This window comes from Lynx canadensis, chromosome A1 (assembly GCF_007474595.2).
Source record: "Lynx canadensis isolate LIC74 chromosome A1, mLynCan4.pri.v2, whole genome shotgun sequence".
Classification (NCBI taxonomy): Eukaryota; Metazoa; Chordata; class Mammalia; order Carnivora; family Felidae; genus Lynx; species Lynx canadensis.
In genome coordinates this window covers 170,853,702-170,878,483 of record NC_044303.2, presented here as the reverse complement: position 1 = coordinate 170,878,483, position 24,782 = coordinate 170,853,702, and the positions used below count along the sequence as shown (strand labels likewise).

Genomic DNA, 24,782 nt, shown 5'->3' with positions numbered 1-24,782 from the left:
CTATCTCAGGGGATTAATTTACATTCTATTGATTACCAAGGAAATTGAAAAGTTGTTCTTTATAAACTTTTTAGATATTTGTAGTTTTTATTCCTTGAAGTAGATTTTATGCAGTCTACCCACAGAAAACCTGTTTTTTAATTGAGTACATTTTAGAAATATTAGTTGGTGATGGTCTTTAATAGCTCTATAAAATTTGAAGATATTTCTTACCATGAGTACAGTATGTAGTTTTAATTATGACAGAGCATATCTTGATTATCTAATAACTATTTTCTCATTTTAGGAAGAAAGCTGCAAGGTAGATGATGTTTCCTGGGCCTGGAATGTCGTCTACATATACACAACAATTCTTGCAGAAATTTGCTTGTATGCAGCCACTTCTAATTTGAGAAAAACTGCTTTTATTGGTTTCTGTGTCTGTACAAGATCACAAAAAGACATTTTACTCATGGATAAATCAGAAGAACCACCTAAATTGAAGGAAGCAAGTATTTTAGGTCTTTTGGACTATTTCTCTTCAAAAATGTCAGATAATTGTAAGTAAATTATTTCTCAACTTGTTGAGAAGCACTTCTTAAATGTCTCTATCTGCATATAGCAATAAGTATTTTATATTTTATTTTATATTTTTACAATATAGTGTTTTATTAGTTTCAGGTATATATTATAATGATTCAACAATTCCATACATCACCCAGTGCTTATCACAAGTGTGCCCCTTAATCTCCATCACCTATTTAATTCACCCTCACAACAATCTCCCTTCTGGTAACCATCAGTTTGATCTCTATACTGAGAGTCTGTTTTGTGGGGTTTTTTTTTCTCTCTCTCCCTTTTTCCTTTGCTTGTTTTTTGTTGTTTTTTTTTTGTTTGTTTCTTAAATTCCACATGAGTAAAATCATATGCTATTTGTCTTCCTCTGACTTATTTCACTTAGCATTATACACTCTAGCTCCATCCATGTCATTGCAAATGGTAACATTTCATTCTTTTTTATGACGGAATAGTAATAATATGTATATATACCACATATTCTTTATCCATTCATCTATTGATGGACATTTGGCTGCTTCCATAATTTGGCTATTGCAAATAATGCTGCTATAAACATAGCACGTAACCCTTTGAATTAGTGTTTTTATATTTTTTGGGTAAATACGCAGTATTGCAATTATTGGATTGTATGGTAGTTCTATTTTTAACTTTTTTTTTTTTTAACGTTTATTCATTTTTGAGAGACAGAGAGAGACAGAGGTTGAGTGGGAGAGGGGCAGGGAGAGAGGCAGACACAGAATCCGAAGCAGGCTCCAGGCTCCATACTGTCAGCACAGAGTCCCGATATGGGGCTCAAACCCACAAACCACAAGATCATGACCTGAGCTGAAGTCAGACGCTTAACTTATTGAGCCACCCAGGCACCCAAAATTTTCTTCATCTTTGTCAGAACCAGAGAATGTACACCCTCTGGAAATAAACATTTGATCTCCTCCTCATGTTCATACAGGATTTTTGGCTTTCCTGTATCAGTCATTACCATATGTTCCTTTGCTTTACATGATGGTACAAATGCCTAGTCAACTATTTTTACCATCAAATGATAGGTTTTAAAAACTGTGTTGATGTGATTCATTATACCTTGATTCTTACAGCATCACTGATTGATTTTTCCACATGAGGAAAATGATTTTGTCTGGGTTGTCCTGTATCATTGATAATGATCACCAGTTTTGTAAGACCACAGAAGAAAAAGCTCCAAAAGTAGTATAATCTGTGCAGGCATTGTCAAATGATTACTGGGGAAAATAGGTTTATCTTTTTTGGAAAGTGACTTAAAGAACCTGGAGCTGTTGCTGTATTTAATTGAAAATGATTTTTTCCCATACTTTTATCCTTCAAGTAAGTAAATTTTTTGTTTAGAGTGAGAGAACTGGTCAGAAGTCACACAGATTTGTATTTTAATTCTATAATTTGTATCTTGGAATCCTACATCAAATTATTTAATTTTTCTGAATGATTACTCGATAATTATGATAAGACTACTATTCATATCATAACGCTTTTTATAAGAAAAAATATAGAAACATATAAATGCGTGGCATAGTACATTGTGCATAGGAAAGGTTCAATAAAGGTTAATAGTTGTTATGGTTGTTAATGTAGTTGTTAATATTATAGTGAGAAAACATCAGTGAGGAGGGATTTTTTTTTCCTAACACTTAGTACTATGTACACTTTATATCCTGGGGATGCTGTTTTATTTATATATAAAGATATAAATGACAGTGAAAAATATTTTAAATGGTATATATAATATATAAATAGTCTTTTTACTAATAAGTCAAATCGTGTTATCAAGGCTTTAATAGGAAAAAACCTCAAATCATAGTTTTATAAAGGCAATGTTATAGGACACTAAAATAATAATTTCCTTGAAGATAATTTCCTGGTGATCTCATCTGATATGGGAGCAGAACTTAAACAATCTAGAAGAATGACTATTTAGCATGTTCCATTTTCATTCTGTGATTTTGTGTCACACAAGCTTTTCATAGAATCAGACATATAATAAGTCTAGAGTGAGGTCTCTGGCCAGTGATTGAAGCGCTGCCTTTTAGTTGATTGAATAGAAATTTCTATGTATGCTTATAAATACCAATTATACATTTAACATTTGCTACTGTGGACTTAACTGTGTCCCCCAAAATTCGTATCTTGAAACCATAGCCCACAATGTGACTGTATGCGGAGATGAAATAACGATGGTGGGGCCTGATATGTTTGAATTTGTGTCCTTGTAAGAAAAGACACCAGAGAGCTCACTCTCTCTACTGTGAGGACACAGTAAGAAAGCAGCCGTCTAAAACCCAGGAAAAGAGCCCTCACCATAAACAGAATCAGCTGGCACCTTGATCTTGGAAATCCTAGCCAAGGATTTGGCTAGAAAAGAAATAAATTTCCCATCTTTAAGACTCTCAATCCACGGTTTTTTGTTATGGCAGTTCAGTTATGCCTCCCAATGGGTGGTGTGCTGTAGGCAGATCTGAATATGCTCAGGTGCCTGACTAATCCTTATCTGAAACACAAATTTTTGCAACAGAGACTCCATTTTATTTATTTGCTTGTTTGCTTATAAGTTTTTAATTCCACTTAGTTAACATAGTGTTATGTTTGTTTTGGGTGTACAATATAGTGGCAGCATAGTCTCTAGATGAGACAGTTTTGAGCTGGAAAAACATGAGGGAAGGTGATAAAAATTAATTTATTTAAATGCACAGAATTTTGCATGATCCCTGTTGAAATTCCAATTTTGGGAATCATTTTGCCTTGATGGGTCATAAAGGATGATAATAGTTAATTAACATTTATTGAGCTCTTACTATATGTCAGGTATTATTCTAGGCTAATTCATTAATCATTACAACGAGACTCTACCTAGATATTCATATAATCCTCAATTTACAGATGAGAAAACTGAAACATGAAGAGTTTATTTGTCCAAGGAAATATATTTAGGAAACAGTACATCTGGGACTTAACCTAGGCAGTCTGGCTTCAGAGTCCATACTGACTACCTCACTATGCTGAACTAAGTAGGTTAGTTGACCTGCTGAATGAAAAATTTTAAAAATTATCCATTTGCATGTTGTTGAATGTGAAGAAGATGGCTGTGAGAAATTCTGACAGTCATTATCCTACAGCACTGTTTGTAAAAGCATTTTCATAGACTTTGTGTCATGTGTGGTCTTTATTTCTAATCTGAATTCTTAGGACTTGTTCTAAAATTTTGAATAAAAAAATCCTAAAACTGGAGTGTAGGAATCTGTATTATTAAGCCTACAGAAAACCTAACCTATAAATTTAGCTGTTAAACAAGCTGCTAAAATGCTGTCCTAATCATAGAGGAAAATATCTCTCTTACTTGTTATTGCAGACCTTTATGCATCTAATTGGAGACTATTTATGTCAGGTGATTTATATATAATTTTACAAAGAGGGAAACATAGCTTTGTGTTGTACTCTATATTTTAAACACCATCTTCTGTGCTCCTACTTTGGTTTTCAGAGTGTTAAAATGATAGTTTTTTTTTTTTTAATTCATGTTAGTTAACATATGATAAAATGAGAAGCTTTTAACAAGCCTTGATTATCTGGAATATGTGTTGTGAAATTAACACCTGAAAATGGTGTATTCTGTGAGAAACCTTCAGACACTGATGTAGTGTGTCTTGTCTAAGAAACATACAATGAATGAAAGAATCAAATATATCATAGAAAAGTAAAATTCTTGTTGGTCTTGTAGTCTCACTCAATGTACAAATCTCTGCTAGACCATTTGCGAATAGTCCACAGGCATATCCTGCCTAAAAGTCAACAGGAGGCACTGGGTGGCTCAGTCAGATAAGCATCCAACTCTTGGTTTCAGCTCGAGTTATGATCTCACGGTTCATGGGTTTGAGCCCCACATGGGGCTGTGTGCTGGCAGTGCAGGGCCTCCTTTGAATTCTGTCTCTCTCTGTCCCTTCCCTGCTCGTACTTTCTCTCTCTCTTTCAAAATAAATAAATAGACATTTAAAAAGAAAAGAAAAAAAAGTCAACAGTGATCTGGAACTCCCTATCTCCCAAAGTGGGTCATTCCACTTTTAAACACTGTAAACAATTCATCCTTATATTAAAATGAAATCTATTTTTCTAACTTTGGTTTAGGTTTTGCCTCCTGGAGGCAATAAGAAAAAAAAAGTCTATTGCATTTCCCATATGCAAGCCCTTCAAATATTTGAAGATAATTGCATTGGTTCTCTTTCTCCACCTCTTCACTTTGCCATCATCTCCCATCTCTGCTTACTGCCAAGCTCCTGTGCAAACTTTTCGTAATACATAATGTTGTTAACTTAGAATTTGTAATAATTTATTCCAGTGTCTTAATATGATGTGAGACCCAAGTATTTTTTCATTCAATGTTGTCTATGAATGAAAGAAAGTAAATATGACATTCTTCTTTTCATTCTTCTGTTGAGAATTATTTTCTTAATCTGGTTATGCAATGATAGTGGTGAATGAAATATAGGTCTCAGTTGTAAAATAACTTTTTATGCTATATTTTGATTCATTTTAACTTGGTTTTGAAAAAACATTAGCACAGAGCAATAATTCCTTTTAAAAAGCAAATGTAAGTGAATTGGAATCTTAGAAACAATTGAAACTCTTAATGGTACTGTATTAAATCTTCAGCATAACTTTTACCTTGGTGAAGGTTATTCAGAAAAGTATACAGTAACAAGGTTGTATTTATTATACATGGAAAATATTTAACTCCTTTAAAAATCTACATTCATGTTAGTGATAGAATTCAGGCAATCTTCTTAAGTCACAACTTTTTGTGTTGACAAATCTAAAATTACCACCGAGTATTTTATATACATATATGGAAGTTAACCAAATGTATCTATTTGTCTTTTTCTTTTTTAAAAATAATTTTATTGTGGAAAGAGCACTTTACATGAGATCTACCCTCTTAAAAATTTAAATGCACAGTTCATTATTGTTGACTCTGGGTACATTGCTGTACAATAGATTTCTAGAACTTATCTTGTTTTTTTTTTTTTTAATTTTAAATGTTTGTTTATTTTTGAGAGACAGACAGAACATGAGCAGGGGAGGGGCAGAGAGAGAGGGAGACACAGAATCCGAAGCAGGCTCCAGGCTCTGAGCTGTCAGCACGGTGCCCTACACAGGGCTTGAACCCACAAACCGCGAGATCACGATCTGAGCCGAAGCCGGACACTTAGCCGACTGAGCCACCCAGGCGCCCCTAGAACTTACCTTGTTTGATTGAAACTTTATGCCTCTTGGTTAGTAACTCCAATTTCTCCTTTCCCTCACTTTCTGGAAACCATACTCTTTGATTATAGTCTTCGATTTTATGAATATGACCATTATAGATACCTTATGTAAATGAAACCATGCAGTATTTGCCTTTCTGTGAGTGTCCTCTTTCACTCAGCATGATGTTCTCAAGATTCATCCATGCTGTTGCATATGATGGAATTTCCTTCATTTTTAAGGCTTAACAGTATTCCATTGTGAGTGTATACCACATTTTCTTCATCCACTGGCTTTATATTAGTTATGAAATTATAAAAATGAAGAATTATAAAACAGCTATTTAAAAAACTAATATGGAACCACAAAAGGCCTCAAATAGCCAAAGTAATTTTGAAGAAGAAGACCAAAGCAGGAGGCATTACAATCCCAGACTTTAGCCTCTACTACAAAGCTGTAATCATCAAGATAGCATGGTATTGGCACAAAAACAGACACATAGACCAATGGAATAGAATAGAAACCCCAGAACTAGACCCACAAACATATGGCCAACTAATCTTTGACAAAGCAGGAAAGAACATCCAATGGGAAAAAGACAGCCTCTTTAACAAATGGTGCTGGGAGAACTGGACAGCAACATGCAGAAGGTTGAAACTAGACCACTTTCTCACACCATTCACAAAAATAAACTCAAAATGGATAAAGGACCTGAATGTGAGACAGGAAACCATCAAAACCCTAGAGGAGAAAGCAGGAAAAGACCTCTCTGACCTCAGCCGTAGCAATCTCTTACTCGACACATCCCCAAAGGCAAGGGAATTAAAAGCAAAAATGAATTACTGGGACCTTATGAAGATAAAAAGCTTCTGCACAGCAAAGGAAACAACCAACAAAACTAAAAGGCAACCAACGGAATGGGAAAAGATATTTGCAAATGACATATCGGACAAAGGGCTAGTATCCAAAATCTATAAAGAGCTCACCAAACTCCACACCCGAAAAACAAATAACCCAGTGAAGAAATGGGCAGAAAGCATGAATAGACACTTCTCTAAAGAAGACATCCGGATGGCCAACAGGCACATGAAAAGATGCTCAATGTCGCTCCTCATCAGGGAAATACAAATCAAAACCACACTCAGGTATCACCTCACGCCAGTCAGAGTGGCCAAAATGAACAAATCAGGAGACTATAGATGCTGGAGAGGATGTGGAGAAACGGGAACCCTCTTGCACTGTTGGTGGGAATGCAAATTGGTGCAGCCGCTCTGGAAAACAGTGTGGAGGTTCCTCAGAAAATTAAAAATAGACCTACCCCGTGACCCAGCAGTAGCACTGCTAGGAATTTACCCAAGGGATACAGGAGTACTGATGCATAGGGGCACTTGTACTCCAATGTTTATAGCAGCACTCTCAACAATAGCCAAATTATGGAAAGAGCCTAAATGTCCGTCAACTGATGAATGGATAAAGAAATTGTGGTTTATATACACAATGGAGTACTACGTGGCAATGAGAAAGAATGAAATATGGCCCTTTGTAGCAACGTGGATGGAACTGGAGAGTGTGATGCTAAGTGAAATAAGCCATACAGAGAAAGACAGATACCATATGTTTTCACTCTTTTGTGGATCCTGAGAAACTTAACAGGAACCCATGGGGGAGGGGAAGGAAAAAAAAAAAAGAGGTTAGAGTGGGAGAGAGCCAAAGCATAAGAGACTCTTAAAAAGTGAGAACAAACTGAGGGTTGATGGGGGGTGGGAGGGAGGGGAGGGTGGGTGATGGGTATTGAGGAGGGCACCTTTTGGGATGAGCACTGGGTGTTGTATGGAAACCAATTTGACAATAAATTTCATATATTGAAAAAAAAACTTTTGCCGTAATCATCTTTTACTTACTCCAGGATAAATTATATTATTTTTAGTGCTCTAGGTAGGATATGTTTGGAGATTTATATTTGATCTATTCTCACATATGCTATCTCTAAGTTTAGTCTATATCTTTTAGAAAACACAGTTGTATTTTTAAAATGAAGGAAGAATTCAGAAATCATCAATCTGAAGATCTACATGCCCTGCTTTCTTTTGGATGTATTTGTAGGTCTGTAGCTTATCCTGCTGGGTATATCATTCTTTATTTCTTTCTGTCATCCTTTTAAACAAACTATAGTTTTCAAAAGAGGTATCACTGACCTCACTATTCCTGAAAAGCCCTATGCATCCAAAACAATCTCATACCTTGTTAATATAGGTGACAGGTGCTACTTAATGCACCAAATATCAGTCACTGAAAATTAGTTAACCCCTACTCAGATAAAATTACCACTTCCATCAGGCTTGTGAGATTAAAAAAAATAGAATATTCAGTTGATATCATGATACTGACAACATGAAATGTACCTGTTTGTTCTTTATTTGCAGGAAAGTATAGAGAATATTATAAATGGCTTAAAGAGCAAATAGATAATCCAGTCCAATTGAATAAGGATATTAGATATTTATTCTCTCTGCCTCTCATATTTCTATATGCTATCTGTTGTGGAACATATAAGATAAATATATGGAACAGAAAGGCTAATTTACTAACTTTTGCAAGCTTCAACACTAAACCTTTAATCTTCCCTAATACCTAGACTCCTTGCTTATATGTTACCTCATGTTTTTCTGAACTTTCTTTTGTACCTTTCCAGTGGACTTGGTCAAATTATAGCTTGTATTTTTAATAATTGTTTTACATCTCTTTGTTTGTTAGGAGTAGACTTGGCTACATGTAGTAAAAAGTACATTAGATTAAACAAAATGAAAATTTATTTTTCTCCCACATAAAATAAATCCAGAAATAGGCAGTCTAAAGTTGGTTTTGGGATTAAGAGGTTCTCAGGGAGGCAGGTTCATTTTCTTTGCTATTCTGAGGGTTTAGAAGGGAATAATTATATCCATTTTCTACTAAGTCTTCTTAATAGAAAGTACACATAGCATTACCGCTGTAAACTCAATGGCTTAAATGTAATCATATGGCCACACCTAAGGAGAGTTTGTTTTGTTTTTTAAGTTAAGTATCAATAAGCCAAGCTAGGGTAGTGATTCATATTACTAAGGAAGAAGGGGAGAATGAATATTGTGAAGAAACTTACAATCTGTGTAAAGCTTCTTTTAGCAAATTTTGTTCTCTCTTAGGTCAGAGAACATATTTTAGCCTTTCATGCCTCATCGTATATTAACTAAGGCATTGACTCAGAGTAGCCTCTCAATAAACAAGTATTGAATATTGAATGGATGAAGAAAAGGACATGGATACTGTATTGAGATCTAATTATGAGATGACATTTTCAATCCAAAATGGTTATTAAACACCATCTTTACCCATTGTATGTGTATAAATGTTTCATTTTTTTCTCATTCTTTTTTTTCCCAAAATATTTAGCACAAATTCTTTTCAATCCACAAGAAAGGAGTTGTTTTTGTTTACTCATTATAATGTGAATGTGTATTCGGTGCATCATTCTATACTAATGACTCATGCAACATCAAAACAATTTAAAAGCAACTTTGGATAAACATAGGTATCATGTGGTTATGGAGAGTAGGATTTCAATCTGTAGTTTGAAGCGGCAGTTTTGCTTACTTCTGATTTGGAGAAGGGAAGAACTGGGGATGAAGCAAGTAAAGATGGTGAGTGCTAAATAATCATGAATAGTTAATGAAGCTATTATGGAAACCAGCCTATCAGAAATGGATCCTTGGTCCTGGAATCTAAAGTGTAATATACACAGTAATAAAGGCATTGGATTTCAGGATGAATTTGTATTTCTCTTTAAACATTGGACGTTTCTGGTAGCATTTGACAAAACTTTCATGTGAGGAAAATTAATTTGGACATCAGAATATTTAGACTTGCAAAGTAAACACATCCTATCTACTCTTATCTTGAACATTTGGAATTTTAGTTCACTGAAGGTAGGGCTTATTGTGATGATTATGGATTCCTACTTCAAAAATGTTATTAACTTATCTGTAGAAAAATCTCCTTCAATTTCCCCATGAGCACAGCTTTATTTACAGAGAAACTAATGACATTTAATTTTCAGGATATTTTACCACATAGGACCCTTTTATTTTTTATTTTTTAAAAATGTTATTTAGTTAACATACAGTGCAATATTGGTTTCAGGAGTAGAATTCAGTGATTCATCACTTACGTGTAACACCTAGTGCTCATTACAAGTGCCCTCCTTAATACCCATAGGAAGGACACTTGGAATATCTCTTCATAGAAAAATGTCTTTTTTTTAAACTTGCAAAAATAAGAATTTTTAAAAATGTTCATGTATTTATTTTGAGAGATAGAGAGAGAATATGCATGAGTAGGGGAAGACCAGATGGAAGGGGAGAGAGACAATCCCAGGTAGATTGCACATTGTCAAAGCAGAGCCCAACATGGGGCTCGATCCCACAACTCTGGGATCATGATCTGAGTCAACATCAAGAGTTGGACGCTTAACGAACTGAGCCACCCAGGTGCCCCAAGAATTTTTTATAGTTTTTGTAAAAGAGGGCTTCAAAATTATTTATGCTCTTATAAAATCTAAATCTGCCTCACTCACAGGTTGGAGTACCTTAAATACTAACAACTCATAACCATCCTGCATATTAATATTAACATTGCTCTTTACATCCAGTAAGTATTCTATCAAGTTTATGTGTATTGAATTAAACTTAATAACTTCCAGCCTGTTAGGTAACTGAGAAAGACCATTCAATGTGTTGAGGATAATTATAGTTAGCAAAAACAATTATAAGTAGAGTTGAAGAGTAATTTAATAAAGTTATTTTTAAAATTATTTTTGAATCATAATGAATATCTCTCTCCCTCTCAAATGTTCTAGAGTGGTTGCTGGTTCCAAACCTTGTCATTAAAATATGGTTTATTCTGGGTATCCTTACAACCAGTTATCAGGGAAAAGTAATAAAATGTATATTAATACAGAAGAATATTTACTTTTTAGACAATTTTACTTTCAATTATAAGATGGAAGAGCTCTTGACCTGTTGCCACAGGTCAGTGTTATCTTTATATACCTGCATGAACATACTCACTCAAAATATATCTAGCATTAGGTGCACGATTAGAATGTACTGGGCAAATTAAACTCACAATACTGTATTTAGGAATAATTTGGAGAATAATTTCTAGAATTCAAAATGTGTTCTCTTCCAATTCCTAAACTTGGTGAAGAGAATATTCAAAACATACCATTCTGTCTTATGAATGCATGTACATGTACAAATCCTAAGTGAAATACCAATAGACCAATTTCAGCAGTGTGTTAAAAGAACAGCATACCATATTTATTCTGTTCATTCTAGGAATCCAAGGAGAGACCAATATTAGGACATTTAAATATCTTATAACTAAGGAAAAAGGAGTCACTCTTTTTTTGTTTATTTATTTATTTTGAGAGAGAGAGAGAGAGTGAGAGCAAGCATGAGTAGGAGAGGTGCAGAGAAAGAGAGGGAGAGAGAAAGGGAGAGAGACAATCTGCTGACAGTGCAGAGCCCGACAGGTGACTCAATCTCACCAACCATGAGATCATGACCTGAGCTGAAATCAAGAGTCCGATGCTCAACCAGCTGAGTCATGCAAGCACCCCAGGAAATAAGAGTTGTTCTTCATAGATGCCAAAATGGAATTGATTAAACTAAAAACACATGCCTGATTTTTCAAAAAAGATAAAGCAAACAGGGTAAAAACAAGAAATATAAGGGTACTTTTTTAAATTGATGTGTATTCATCAGAAACCAAAATTAACATTATCCTTAAGAATAACTAAAAATAATCCCATATAAATTAACTGAAAGTCAAAGATTTCTATATTAATTGCTTATATTTTACCACATTCTGATATCCTCGCCAATATAAAACAAAAAGAAAAAAGCAAGTATAATATTGGAAAAGCATTTATGAGTGATCCAATGTCTATTTTGAATAGCCAAAAGTATGAAAATAATATTAGCACTAATTAAATAAACTGGTTACTTACAAGAAACATTATTGTCAATAACTTTACAACATATCAGTAATAACTAAATAGGAAAAAAAAACCCTCTGATAATAGTGTAAAAACAGCAAAATTGTAAGGAATTCTTATATGAAAGAACAAATCCCATAAAAGAAGACTTGAAATAAATGAATATAAATGTACATATTATAAAGAAATAGACTCTCCCTAAATCTAGAAATTAAATGTAATTCTAAGAGAATAGTCAAAAGAATAGAAGTTGGCAAGTCTATTCTATAGAAAATCTGGAGGATTATAGTCAAGAAAACTTAGAAAAATAGCAGGCATTTTCTTGAACATAAAACAATACAAAATTCTCTGTATTCTACTAGTAAAATAACTAGTCTGTCTGGATTAATAGATTTTCATAACAGAATATAAATTTGTATTTGTATCTGTGACTACGATATTTACCTTTTGCCATATTTTTTGCCATATTTTTTGATATAGAAGATGCATTAGTATATAAGATGTCTTAGTTTTATAAGAACTATTTTTGAAAATATTAATTACTTCTAATAAATGTCCATCAACTGATGAATGGATAAAGAAATTGTGGTATATATACACAATGGAATACTATGTGGCAATGAGAAAAAATGAAATATGGCCTTTTGTAGCAACGTGGATGGAACTGGAGAGTGTAATGCTAAGTGAAATAAGCCATACAGAGAAAGACAGATACCATATGGTTTCACTCTTATGTGGATCCTGAGAAACTTAACAGGAACCCATGGGGGAGGGGAAGGAAAAAAAAAAAAAAGAGGTTAGAGTGGGAGAGAGCCAAAGCATAAGAGACTGTTAAAAACTGAGAACAAACTGAGGGTTGATGGGGGGTGGGAGGGAGGGGAGGGTGGGTGATGGGTATTGAGGAGGGCACCTTTTGGGATGAGCACTGGGTGTTGTATGGAAACCAATTTGTCAATAAATTTCATATATTTAAAAAAAAAGAAAATATTAATTACTTCTATCATTTGGGCATATTTTAAAGTATCCCTGTACAATTAAACCCATTATTTGTGAATATAATTAGATTACATTAAATACTGCAATCAACTGGAAATCATAAAAACTGGAGATGCAGTCATATTTTACTAGAAAGTATGAATGAAGTTCATTGAAAGTAAATAATGTTCCACATTTTAGTTAACACTGAAAACTAACAAGAACACCATTAAGTTTTTAAAAAGTGGGTAAATTCCTGAAAAACACACCACAGTAAAAAGCATGTAGCAAAATGATTTTTAGAAGGAATTTCCAGATCATTCTTATACATGAGTAAGTATCTTACTGAATGTTAGTATACAGGCAAACACAGGTGGGAAAGGGATGACAGAGATTCTAATAGGAAGCTGCCTTTCACTAAATTTCCTTCTGGCTTAGTAGGCTGCAAAAATGAAAATAAGTACTTGTAATTGTTTCAATTTTTATTCTCAAACTCCAGAGGATCATTATCTTTCAAGTTAGGTAAATCATGATTCCAAAATTTGAAAACCCCTCATCCCTGCAGAGATCCAGAAGATTGTCTTTATTGTTGACATTTACTGTTTTAGGATCTGATGGTCATCAGAGTCATGAGACAGCACATTGTCCTTAGTACTACAAAGGACATATCTAATTCCATTTTTAAAATGATTCCATTGCTATTTTTTGTTTCACTCCACCCTATGACATTTAACACACTTCAACTTCAACTTGAGTAGTTGTTTAGGTCTTTTCCTTTATTTATTATTCTCACCTCAAAATTCGGAACTGGTATCTATCCATATTACTCATCCTTCCTTCAAATACCTTATTGATTGACACATCTAAAAGCAGAAATTTTCTGGTCAGCTTGGTGGGTAGTTAATTCTCTCCTTAACAAATTCTATTATGTGATGCCATTTTCCCTAATAGTCCAAGGCTTGGACAACACTTGTCTCATAATTTCATTCCTTCCTCACCCATCTGATTTTTACATTAGACTAGGGTAAACCACTTAACAGGATGGAAGCTATTTATTATCTTGCTTAATGAAGAACACAGAGACTTTTATTGGTTCACAGATGTCATCAAGATTCTGTCTCTTTATGTCTTTCTATTCTACTTCTCAGGGATGTTGGATTTTTATTCCTATGCTTGTTATCTCATTATTAAAAGAGGTTTCTAGCTCTAGACATCACAGACTCACGTAGCATGCAAGGCAAGAGGAAAGAGAAGGGATGATACTGGCTTTTTTTCTGAAGAGTCTGTCCACCTTATAAAACAAAAGATTTCCAGGAAGCACTCCAGAAGACTGTCCCTTGTGTGAAACTGACAGGATAACTGGTTTCATGACTAGCTACAAGGAAGGCTGGAAAAGTAAATGCCTGGTGAAGAGAAGCATTTGTGATGGCTCTGGAGAATTCATTCCCATTATCGGGGTACAAATAGGGTTCTATTTTTAAGAAAGGGGCAAAATTTGGCTGGTAGGTCAGCAACTACCTACAGTGTTTAAAAGTTAGAAAAGATGGAAAGTTTGTGCCATCCGCTCAACATACTAACACAACTTAGTAATGTATTTTATGATGCATAAATTTTAATAGTCATGGTGTTAGCAATTTGAATAGTCAAAGTGTATACTCCTTTGGAGTTTACCATCTTGTTTGATAATATATCCAGTGTCAGAAACACTTTGTATTTGGTTGATATTTATAAAAGTGGAAAATTAGTTTGTCACATTATTAGTCAAATACCAGTAAAACATATTTTATTTTCGTATTCACCTGGTGTATTTTTGTGCTATTTTTGTTTTTACCTGAATATATAGTACATATATTCTTAATAAAAGTGATGCTCCATTATGTTGATCCTCTAAAATTTTTGATAACCCCTGTCCTTGTTATCATTTAAAATTGATGAGTTGTCTCTTTTTTGATACTGAATTACTTTAGTTACATTTGTATATTAGTACTTCATGGTGGGGGTGGGAAGGGGTTATACCTGGATATGTTGCTAGGCAACTGGCCCTGAGCCTGGGATCTCAGAGACTGTGGGGAGCTGAGAGAGGAACTGCTACAGGTACTCTATTTTCCTTCCATTTAATGTAGCCTTTGGCTGAGCTGCTGTCAGCGCCCTTGGGGATGCGGGGGTGGGGGGGTGGGGGGGGGTGGGAGTGTGGGGGTGGTGGAGGCAGAGGACAATGGCTTCAGTTCATAATGTGTGAGAAGAGCTGAGAACTTTAAGTATGAGGTGAAGGAAGAAGAGTCCCTGTGGTCAAATATTTCCTGGATATGAGCTATATTTTGTGATCTAAGATTACTTTATACCCAACAAACATGGGAAAAGTTAATCATTTTCTTCTCTGTCAATACTGTCTCAGCAATCAAAACTTAATCTGTATGGATTGTAGAAAATAGTTTTTAATTGTAGAGACAAGACCTAATCTTCTAACTTTATATGAGGATCTTCATAAAGCACAAATAACTAGGATAAAGGGTTACCATGATTTTTGAAAGTTAAATGTTGCTACTTTTCCCAGGAAGTTTTGCTCCCATCCAACAAATAAATCTTAATCTAGCTCTGTATATGTTTAACTAAAAGATTCCTATTTCCTCATTCTGTTTATTCTTTTTTGGGTTGCTACTATTTCTTTTGGTTGGACAGGCTAAAACAACATGCTGGACTTTTCAGCCAAAAAGCCTTTGTGTAAAAGTCTTTACTTACTCAAACAGAGGAGCTGAAAATCTCATGGGAACATTCCTCACATTTTTGAAGCATAAATACAAAGGTATATCCCATTTGAGCCAATGGTCTAAAATCCATCTGTGGCTGAACATAGTGAAAAAAAGACCCAGGAACTAGAAATCATGCGAGATTTTGTAGAAGTATTAATGGTGTTAAAGTATGTTACAATGTGCAGTTTTAGAAACCAATTTTTGTAATAATATGCCTTAGCAGGGAATAAAAAGAATAATATAGTTGTTGGCTTTCTATGCAAATTAATTTAGAAGCAAATGTATATACATTAATGAAAATAGCTCAGTTAGGTACTTGTAACTTCCTTTGTTATACCAGCCAGAATTATATTAAGATTCTCCAGAGTGTTTTTGATTGATTTTTTTCTGTCATTAATCTGGTCCAGAAATGAATATAATACCCTAGAGTCAGTTTGCTTTTTACCCCTCACATCTATCAAAAGTAACCTGATAATATGTTCATGGGTACAGAGGTCTCTAATCTAATACATTATTCCTATGTTTGATCCAGGTGTTTCTTACTGTTTTGAGTGAATAGTTCTTTTTAAATACTTGCTAAGTAGTTACTTATAGGAAGAAATAATAGAAGCCCCCCCAAAAGGGTGAAGGATGAAAAAATTAGGTAACAGGAGGAAGAAAAACAGCACCAAAATGGCGGCATTGTAGATGAATATATGTGCACTGAACTAGACTCGGTGTCAGAAGTTTGGGATGAGTCTCAGCTCAGCTGTCATGTGCTAGATTATGGTAGCTGGCTATACCTTTCAGAATCTTAGTTTCTTCAAGATTATGGATTTTAAAAGAAATTTGCATGTACCATGCTTATAAACGTAAAGTTATTCTTTTTTTTTTTTTTAATTTCCAAAAGAATCTTTATTATTTTCTTCTTTTTCTTTTTTTGTTTGTTGCCCCTTGGATACAAAAACCTGTGAGGATTAACTACTTCCATAGAGATAATCTAAAATCTTGGTGATATTCTTTAGTTTAATGAAATTGAAAATAAATCCATAAAATAGAAATGTGATGTTTCTTTAATTGATTTATAAGAATCATAGTTCTCGAAAAGCAAATGAACCACTTTCTTCTTTGGTTCCCAGTTAAAACTCCAGAAGATAATTATTTTTTTTCTTTTTTTTTTTGAAGATAATTATTTTTAATCAACAATGCAAATTACTTGACAATGCAAAAGATCATAAAAGTTAAGAAAGGGAAATTCTACTCAGTTCCTTAAATGTCTATAGTCATTTTGGCATCCTATTTGCCATCACATTTCAGTTAACTGCCCCATGCTAATATAAGAATCAGCTGCCTTTTGCTTTTTTGTTTTCTATATTACCTACAACAAACACTGAGTAAGTTAGTAATACTTTGGTTCTCTTTAGTTTATTCTGTTGGGTATTTGTTTAATATGCATAATGATCAAATACGATGATATATTCAAAATAATTTTATCCACATTTAATATGTATGGGGATTTAGATACATAATTATTTCTATAGTGTAACTTTCTGAAAACAAAGAGTACCTTGGAATTCCTATTTATTCTACTAGTCATCCAAAATATACCCCCCCATCTCTCTTGTTATTTCCTATGAAGTTCAGGAGTCTTCAACACTACCCTCACTTCTGAAATCACCTATGAGTTTGGGCATCCCCAAGACAACCCTCAGGTTTGCTAATTTGTTAGAAGAACTAACAGAACTCAGCAAAGACATTTTAGTCATGGTTACAGTTTATTACAGTAAAAAAATAAAGATTAAAATTAACCAAGGAAAAGGTACATAAGGCAGAGTCCAAGATAGTTCCAAGCATTGAGCTACCCATTGTCCTCTCCCAGAGGGGTTGTGCAGAGACCATTCACTTCTAGTAGTGATGTATCACAATTTGCATAGACTGTTGTCAACTATGGAAGGTCATCACGCTTTGGTATTCAAAATTTTTACTGGGGCTCATTCACGTGCACATGGCTGACCCTGGTCTCTGGTCCTTCCAGAGGCCAAATTGATACCGTGGCCTAAGGCTCCTAGATAAACAAAAACATTCTTATCAGACAGGACATTCTAATGCCTAAGAGTCAGGCAATGGCAAAGGCCAGCCCTCTCTTTGGACATTGTTAATTCTTAACTGTACAACTCCCAAGTCTATGTACTCCTCACTTTTCTTCTAGACTACTGCAAAAAACTAAAAGTCTCCCTGTTTCCTTAATGCTCCCTAGAACCCATTTTCCATCAGGAAGCCCAAAAGATTTTTAAAACATGAAGCAGGTTTGTTCATTTCAAATGCTCTGTTAGCTTTTCATTACACTAAGAATAAATTCCAAACTCCTTTCCATGGCTTACAAATTGGCCATGATCATTCAGAGGATGCCTCTGCACTCACAGATGCTGCATTTCCTCCCGCTCCTTGGATGGTTAACTTTTTAAAAATGCATTAGATCTTGTCTTGAATATGATGTCTTCATGGTGGTCTTTCTCTCATTGTGTCTATAGTTTTCTTCTCTAGTCACTGTTGAACACATTAACACCTTCTATTATTTTCCTAACACTCATTATCAACTGACACTGTCCTGTTTACTTTTTTAGTATCTGTCTTTCTCTACTAGCATTAAGTGTCCTGAGAGCAGTTACACTGTCTTTTTCTTTGGCACATTAGAACAGCAGTTGGTACATAGCATTGATTCAGTAAATATTTGTTAAATGCCTGGCTTGCTGACTGGTTCTTATCCATTGGTTTCTTGGCATTGATCTAGTTCTTTTCCTATATATGGCATTTCACAAAGACCATGTTTTACACTACATTTTACATTCAGGTTACCTTTTAGTGATACATTTGATTCTGCCAAATTATATTTCTCAAAATTGTAAAGGCTGTGTTCATTTATACTCATTCATCTGAGTAGAAATACTCATATTCCACATTCACTGCATTTGTGAAATCTAAATATCTAGACTGGCCATTAAGGGCTTCCCTGGAGTTCAAAACACTAAAATAAAACATTGCTACAAAGAAAGGATCATAATACTGATTTTCAAACAGCATAGTTTCTTAATAAGTTTTCAAGATTTATTAAGAATTTTGTTTTGGTTCAGCTTTGTTATTTCCTAGAATACTGTCTGCTTAGCTGCAGACAGACACATTTTCTCTTAGTATATTTAAAGGAACATCTTTGATAGCTGCCACAGGGTCACTCAAAGCAGAACAGAAGAGTGCCTTATTCTTCAGCTTGGTCCCTGGATGAGGAGTTTCATAGCAGACATGCTTCTTATCAAATGTCAAGACGTGCATATTGGACTGCATTCTACCTTTTATGACAGTTGTAACACATCTCAGCTGTCTTTGTAAGGCTTTTTTTTTTTTTTTCATTAACTGTCAGTGGATTGGAACCGTAATAGATTTTCCCTGCAAATATTATTCATAAGCAATACTTCACTGTAGTTTACTTTTTTTAAGTTTGTTTATTTATTTTGAGAGAGAGAGAGAGAGAGAGAGAGAGAGAGAACAAGCAGGGAACAAGCAGGGGAGGGGCAGAGAGAGAAAGAAACAGAGGATCCAAAGTGGACTCTGTGCTGATTGCAGAAAGCCTGATAAAAGGCTCAAACTCACAAACCATGAGATCATGACCCGAGCCAAAGTTAGATGCTTAACTGACTGAGCCACCCAGGCGCCCCATTTCATTGTAGTTTAAATGAATAGGTGAAGAGCTCATTTTAAAAATCAACAACAGTATTTTAAAAGTTTGGTGAGTTTTGAGAATTCAGTTACCAAAATACATTTTATGGGCTCATCACTGGTCTTGTGGATTCTGTCTATCTATCTATCTATCTATCTATCTTCTACATATCTATATTTTTAGAGAGAAAAAGCGCACACAAGCAGGGGAGGGGTAGAGGGAGAAGTGGGGAGAGAGAGAATCTTAAGCAGACTCAATACTCAGCATGGAGCCCAATGCTGGCTCAATCTTAAGACTGGGATTGTGGCCTGAGCCAAAATCAAGAGTTGGACACTAAACTGACTATAACCTCTGTAACTGATAATTTAAAATATATGAAGGTAGCTTATATGTACTTATATCAATCATTCTTATTAATGTAAAGAGTTTGGGAGCCTTTAAACAAATATATGAAAAGGTTAAAATTCACAGTATGTTTTATTTGTCATATTGCTCAAAACTGCATTATTTTTGAGGTTCTCAATTCCAGAATTATTAATTTAAAACTCATAATTGTTTTGTTGCTCATATTGAGTTCCAAACTTATTTTTCTGTTAGATTCACAAATCCATAATTTCACTTTTGCTATTTCACTTAAATTTTAGCTATATTTCTACAATAAGCTATAGGCCTCTGAAAGTTAGATTCCCCTTACACCCTGTTATGCCACATTTTCCAAATACTATTTTATTTCCTTTCTCTCCAAACTGGCTCCTCTACAACAATCTCTTTTCTATAAGTGATTTCATTATTGTTTCCAGTTCCTTAAATATGTACTTTTCCTCTCTACTTCATGTTTTTCTTCTCCTCTGTAGCTAAGAATTCTTATTAGATCTTCTCCATAATGTCTTAAGATTGTCCTTTACTCTCCAAGCTCCTGCTGCTTATCACAATAAAGACCTAGATTGCCTTATAAAGCTCCCACATTGGTTTCCCAGTTTATTGCTGGAATAGATGTAACATGTCATGGAACACATATAACATTACTCTTTTTCTCAAACATCTACCACTTAATCTGATCCCATTTATCTTTAGTTATTTTACCTTATCCATTTCTTTTCTTAGATTCCATACCCAACTTGGGGCTCTAACTCATCACCCCAAGATCAAGAGTTGCCTGCTCCACTAACTAAGCCACCCAAGTGCCCCCAAAATTTCTATTTTTAAAAGTAAACTCTATACCTAACATGGGGCTTGAACACATGACCCCAAGGTCAAGAGTTGCATGCTTCACTCACTGAACCAGCCAGGCACCCTTATCCATTTCTAATATGAGCTCTCTACCTCAGTTCAATTTGAGATCCTCACTATCATCCTCTACCTCTGTCTTCTTAGAGTTACCTCTCGACGAGGAGTCAGTGGGCCTATTGCCAAAGGAATGACTAGGCAGAGTTCCTGCTGGGTCCCTAAGTGGATGGGACCACCGCCAGGACCATGGTTGAGCAGGGTGGAAATGTGATTATGGAACCACTTCTGTATCTCCAGATGTTAGGCCTGTTACCTGGGATGCAAGTAGATTTGGCCCCTGCCACATCCCTGAACACTCTCCTGCCAGGGCCCGTGGGGGGGTTTCTGGGTCGGAAGAGCTGCTTCTGTACCATGGTAGAGTGAGGCTGGAGCCAGGTCACAGAGCTGCTTCAGGGCCAACAGACAGCAGGCCTGTTACCAGAGGCACCAACAGGCATGGGTTTTCCTGGGTCCTTTGCTGGAGATCCTTTGTGGATCAAAAGGGCTGGAGCCGAGTTCACAGGGTGGGCAAGGATGCTTCCAGGTCCGTGGCTGGGACCACATTACTGCCAACAGGTGTTCCACCTGGGCTGGGACTGCCTCCTCAGTCTTGTTTCCACTGGGGTTGCACAACCTCCTACCTGGGTCCCAAGGTCCTGAAAAAGGCACTTTTGTTTATGGATGGCTGCCAAGTTGTTGTTTCTATGAGGGGATGAATGCTGGGGATGTCCTATTCTGCCATCTTGCTGATATCAGTTCATACATGTAATTTCAAATATGGCAGCATACTAATTTTAACTTGTAAAATTTTTATGGGGAGAATTACATTTTCAAAAGAATTGGCTGCCTACCTATAGTTTACACTATCTCTTTCAAAGTATCAATAGAAAGGATGAAAGGTGCCTTAAGTTTGGAAGCTGGACATTTGCCTTCCTCCTCCCACTTGTAAAACGTGTACATACTTTCCATTCTGCCTCCTCTTTCTACCTTCTAGTCTGTTTCCTATGAATGGAATAGAAGGAAGGCAAGCACTTGTCTGAATTGGAGAGCCTATGCTGCATGGCGTAAGATTAGACTCTCCTTCACTTGGCTCTGTCACTCATCATCTGTGTCATGCTAGGGGATTTTCCTTTTTTAAAAAAATGTTTTATTTATTTTTGCGAGAGAAAGAGAGTATGAGTGGGAGAGGTGCAGAGAGAGAGTGGGGAACAGAGGATCCAAAGTGGGCTCCGTGCTGACAACACAGAACTCGATGTGGGGTTGAACTTACAAACCATGAGATCATGACTTTTAAATTGAAGTCAGACGCTCAACCAACTAAGCCACCCAGGTGCCCCTGCTAGGGGGGTTTCTAACCTGAGTTGAAGGTCATATGTTCCTTCTATTATGCTAAGTGTAATACGGTCATCATAGCAGGACTGTAATGAGGCCTAGAATAAGGGCACATAGTAGTAGGAATGCCCAAGTTTTCTAGTTATAACTATAATAATTATTATTGGGGCATCTGGGTGGCTCAGTCAGTTAAGCATCCAACTTTGGCTCAGGTCATGATCTCTTTGTGGGTTTGAGCTCTGTGTTGGGCTCTGTGCTGACAGCTCAGAGCCTGGAGCCTGCTTCGAATTCTGTTTCCCTCTCTGCTCTTCCCCCACTTATGCTCTGCCTCTCTCTCTCAAAAATAAAAAATAAACATTAAAAAATTAAAAAAATATATTAGGGGCGCCTGGGTGGCGCAGTCGGTTAAGCGTCTGACTTTAGCCAGGTCACGATCTCGCGGTCCGGGAGTTCAAGCCCCGCGTCAGGCTCTGGGCTGATGGCTCAGAGCCTGGAGCCTGTTTCCGATTCTGTGTCTCCCTCTCTCTCTGCCCCTCCCCCGTTCATGCTCTGTCTCTCTCTGTCCCAAAAATAAATAAACGTTGAACAAAAAAATTAAAAAAAAATTATTATTATGTAGCTTGGATTATAAAAATCTAGATTGAATTAGGAAAAGTTGAGGATTATCATTTTTTCATATTGTGCTTTATCTTTATTCAAGAAGAGAACTGATGAGTTCCAGTGACACACAGGCTGTCATCAGGATTTGGAGGACAGTACAATACAAAATTCAATTGACTCTAAAGCCCTTCCTGAACCTTCTCTTCCTCCTGTTCTTCTTACCTGCTTCGCATATACTCATACTCTCATGTTCCTCTTTGACTAACTTCAGTTCATATCCCCTTTGAGACCTGCTGTAGTAGTTCATTCTACAAATTTATCCCATCTCTATCTAAATTAGAATTCTCTTTTCCTGAATAGTATTATATAGCACTATACCACTGAGGTAAGAAATAATTAAGATAAAGAGTAAAGAGAAACTTTTTCCTCCTTTCTGTATGGGAGAGGTGTATTTTAAATGTGGACCTTGATAATTTATATAAATTACTAATTGGTATATAAGTTTTAGAAAGAAGATTGTCTTAGACTTTTAAAAATCTCTTCTGGATTCATTGTTCCCTTTCCTCTGTTTCAGTTGATTTATGTCTCTATTAAAAAAAAAAAAAAAACTTCCAGCCTATAATTATATTGGCAATTTTTGTCTGCTTTTCACATTATTTTCAAGGCTTTCTTCTTGGTTCAAATGGTGTGTTTCATAGAGCTTGATTTTTCTCCTATTCTCTAATTTGTTATAAAAATTCACTATGGTGTTTTAAATATTCATATTGCCTTGAACAAATTCCTCTTTCCTTGAATTCCAAAGTTTTTTTTTTTTTAAATATATAGTTCCTACTTCACCTGCCCAACTTTTACATTTATGAGGTATGATAATAGTTAGGTGCAGATCTTTTCTTACGACTAGAAATTTTAAAGTAAGCTGTGATCTTTTAAAATTAAAGGAGTAGGAGCTGTGAAGAGTAAAACAAATTCCAAAGCTCAGAATTTCAGACTTTACAACACCGTATTAGTAAAACCGCAGTTCTTCTTTTTCACAAAATTGTGCATTACTGAGATGAATAAGATTATGTCTTCCCAAAGAATATATCTTTTTCCACAGGTAATCCAGTGATATGGATTGGATACTATGGCTTAGTGTATAACCTGGTGAAAATGTCATGGGAACTTCGGGGAGATGATGAGCAGGATGGATTTAGAAACAAAATATTACAAACATTACAGAAGACCAAGGATCATGAGAAAGACAGGCGAATCCATAATGCAGTAAATATAGCTCAGGTAAGATAAAAGCCAGGGCAATAAATTGGTACCTCCATTATCAAGAAGTGTTTGTCCTTTCTCTCTAAGGAAAAGAGAATGTCCATATTCAGTGAGTGTCAGTGACTCACAGCTGGGAAAACCATTTTTAAAATTGAATACTGATCTAGGTTTAGTTAAAGATAAGAGTGTTGGTACTCTTCTGACTAAGAAGCTTGAAGAGAGGAGGTGATTTGGGGGAAGGAATAACTTCTGCCTCAGGTTTGTGACTGTGAGAATTTTAAGTATACTGACCATGCATTCCAGTTTGCCCAGGTTAGCCTGGTCTAGGCCTAATTTTCTAGCTTTCTAATAAGAAAGTAATGAATTAATTCACTCTCAAAAGTGTCTCAATTTGGATAAGTTATTTTTAGTTATCTTATTTGTAAGTTTTTCTTTCTAGCGTTAGATAATATAAATTGCAAATCTGGATTCACTAACACTAGTCTTTTTCTTTAAAGTTAAAAATGTATTTTACAAGTTCTTGGTTTTTCTAGTTCTGTTTGAATGACTACATAATTTTTTTTCTTCACTTTCAAAGAAAATCATTATGAAATTAGCTATCCATTCTTCATGAAATGCAAATGTGATTTTCCAGTGATGCTTTATCCATATGGTATCCTATGATATTTTTAATCTCCTACCAGTTTTTTTCTTTTCTATGTCTTATTTTGAGCTAGGTTAATTTGTTTGTTATCCTAAAGTACACTTTTTTTTACCCTTTCATTGAAAGTTTCTGATTCTTTCTAGTGTTTACCGATGCAATTATCCTAACACCCTTAATATCCTGTTTTCTAATAATAATTAGGGATGTGAATTAATGTTAACAAGTAAGAAGAACAAATAATGAATTCACTCTGCCTAATCAATTGCCAAAGCATATGGGTGGGCCATCATTGCAACACAGAGTATCTACCCTCTAGATTCTTAGTAGAAAACAAAACCTTAAACTCCTTGCTTTTTAAACATAAATGTGATTTCGAGTAAGAATCTTTATGGAGGACTATCTAAAAATATGCAT

At 35.3% G+C, this 24,782-nt stretch overlaps 1 protein-coding gene across 1 annotated transcript in view; it reads left to right on the top strand.

The window, feature by feature from the left end:
- The window catches only part of TMEM232 (transmembrane protein 232), a 206,630-nt gene that overhangs the window by 60,974 nt on the left and 120,874 nt on the right, over window positions 1–24,782 (top strand). The window contains exons 11-12 of the mRNA XM_030326194.1: window positions 287–539; window positions 23,565–23,743. Of these exons, the coding sequence (XP_030182054.1) occupies window positions 287–539; window positions 23,565–23,743 (432 nt within the window). The remainder of the gene's footprint in view (window positions 1–286; window positions 540–23,564; window positions 23,744–24,782) is intronic.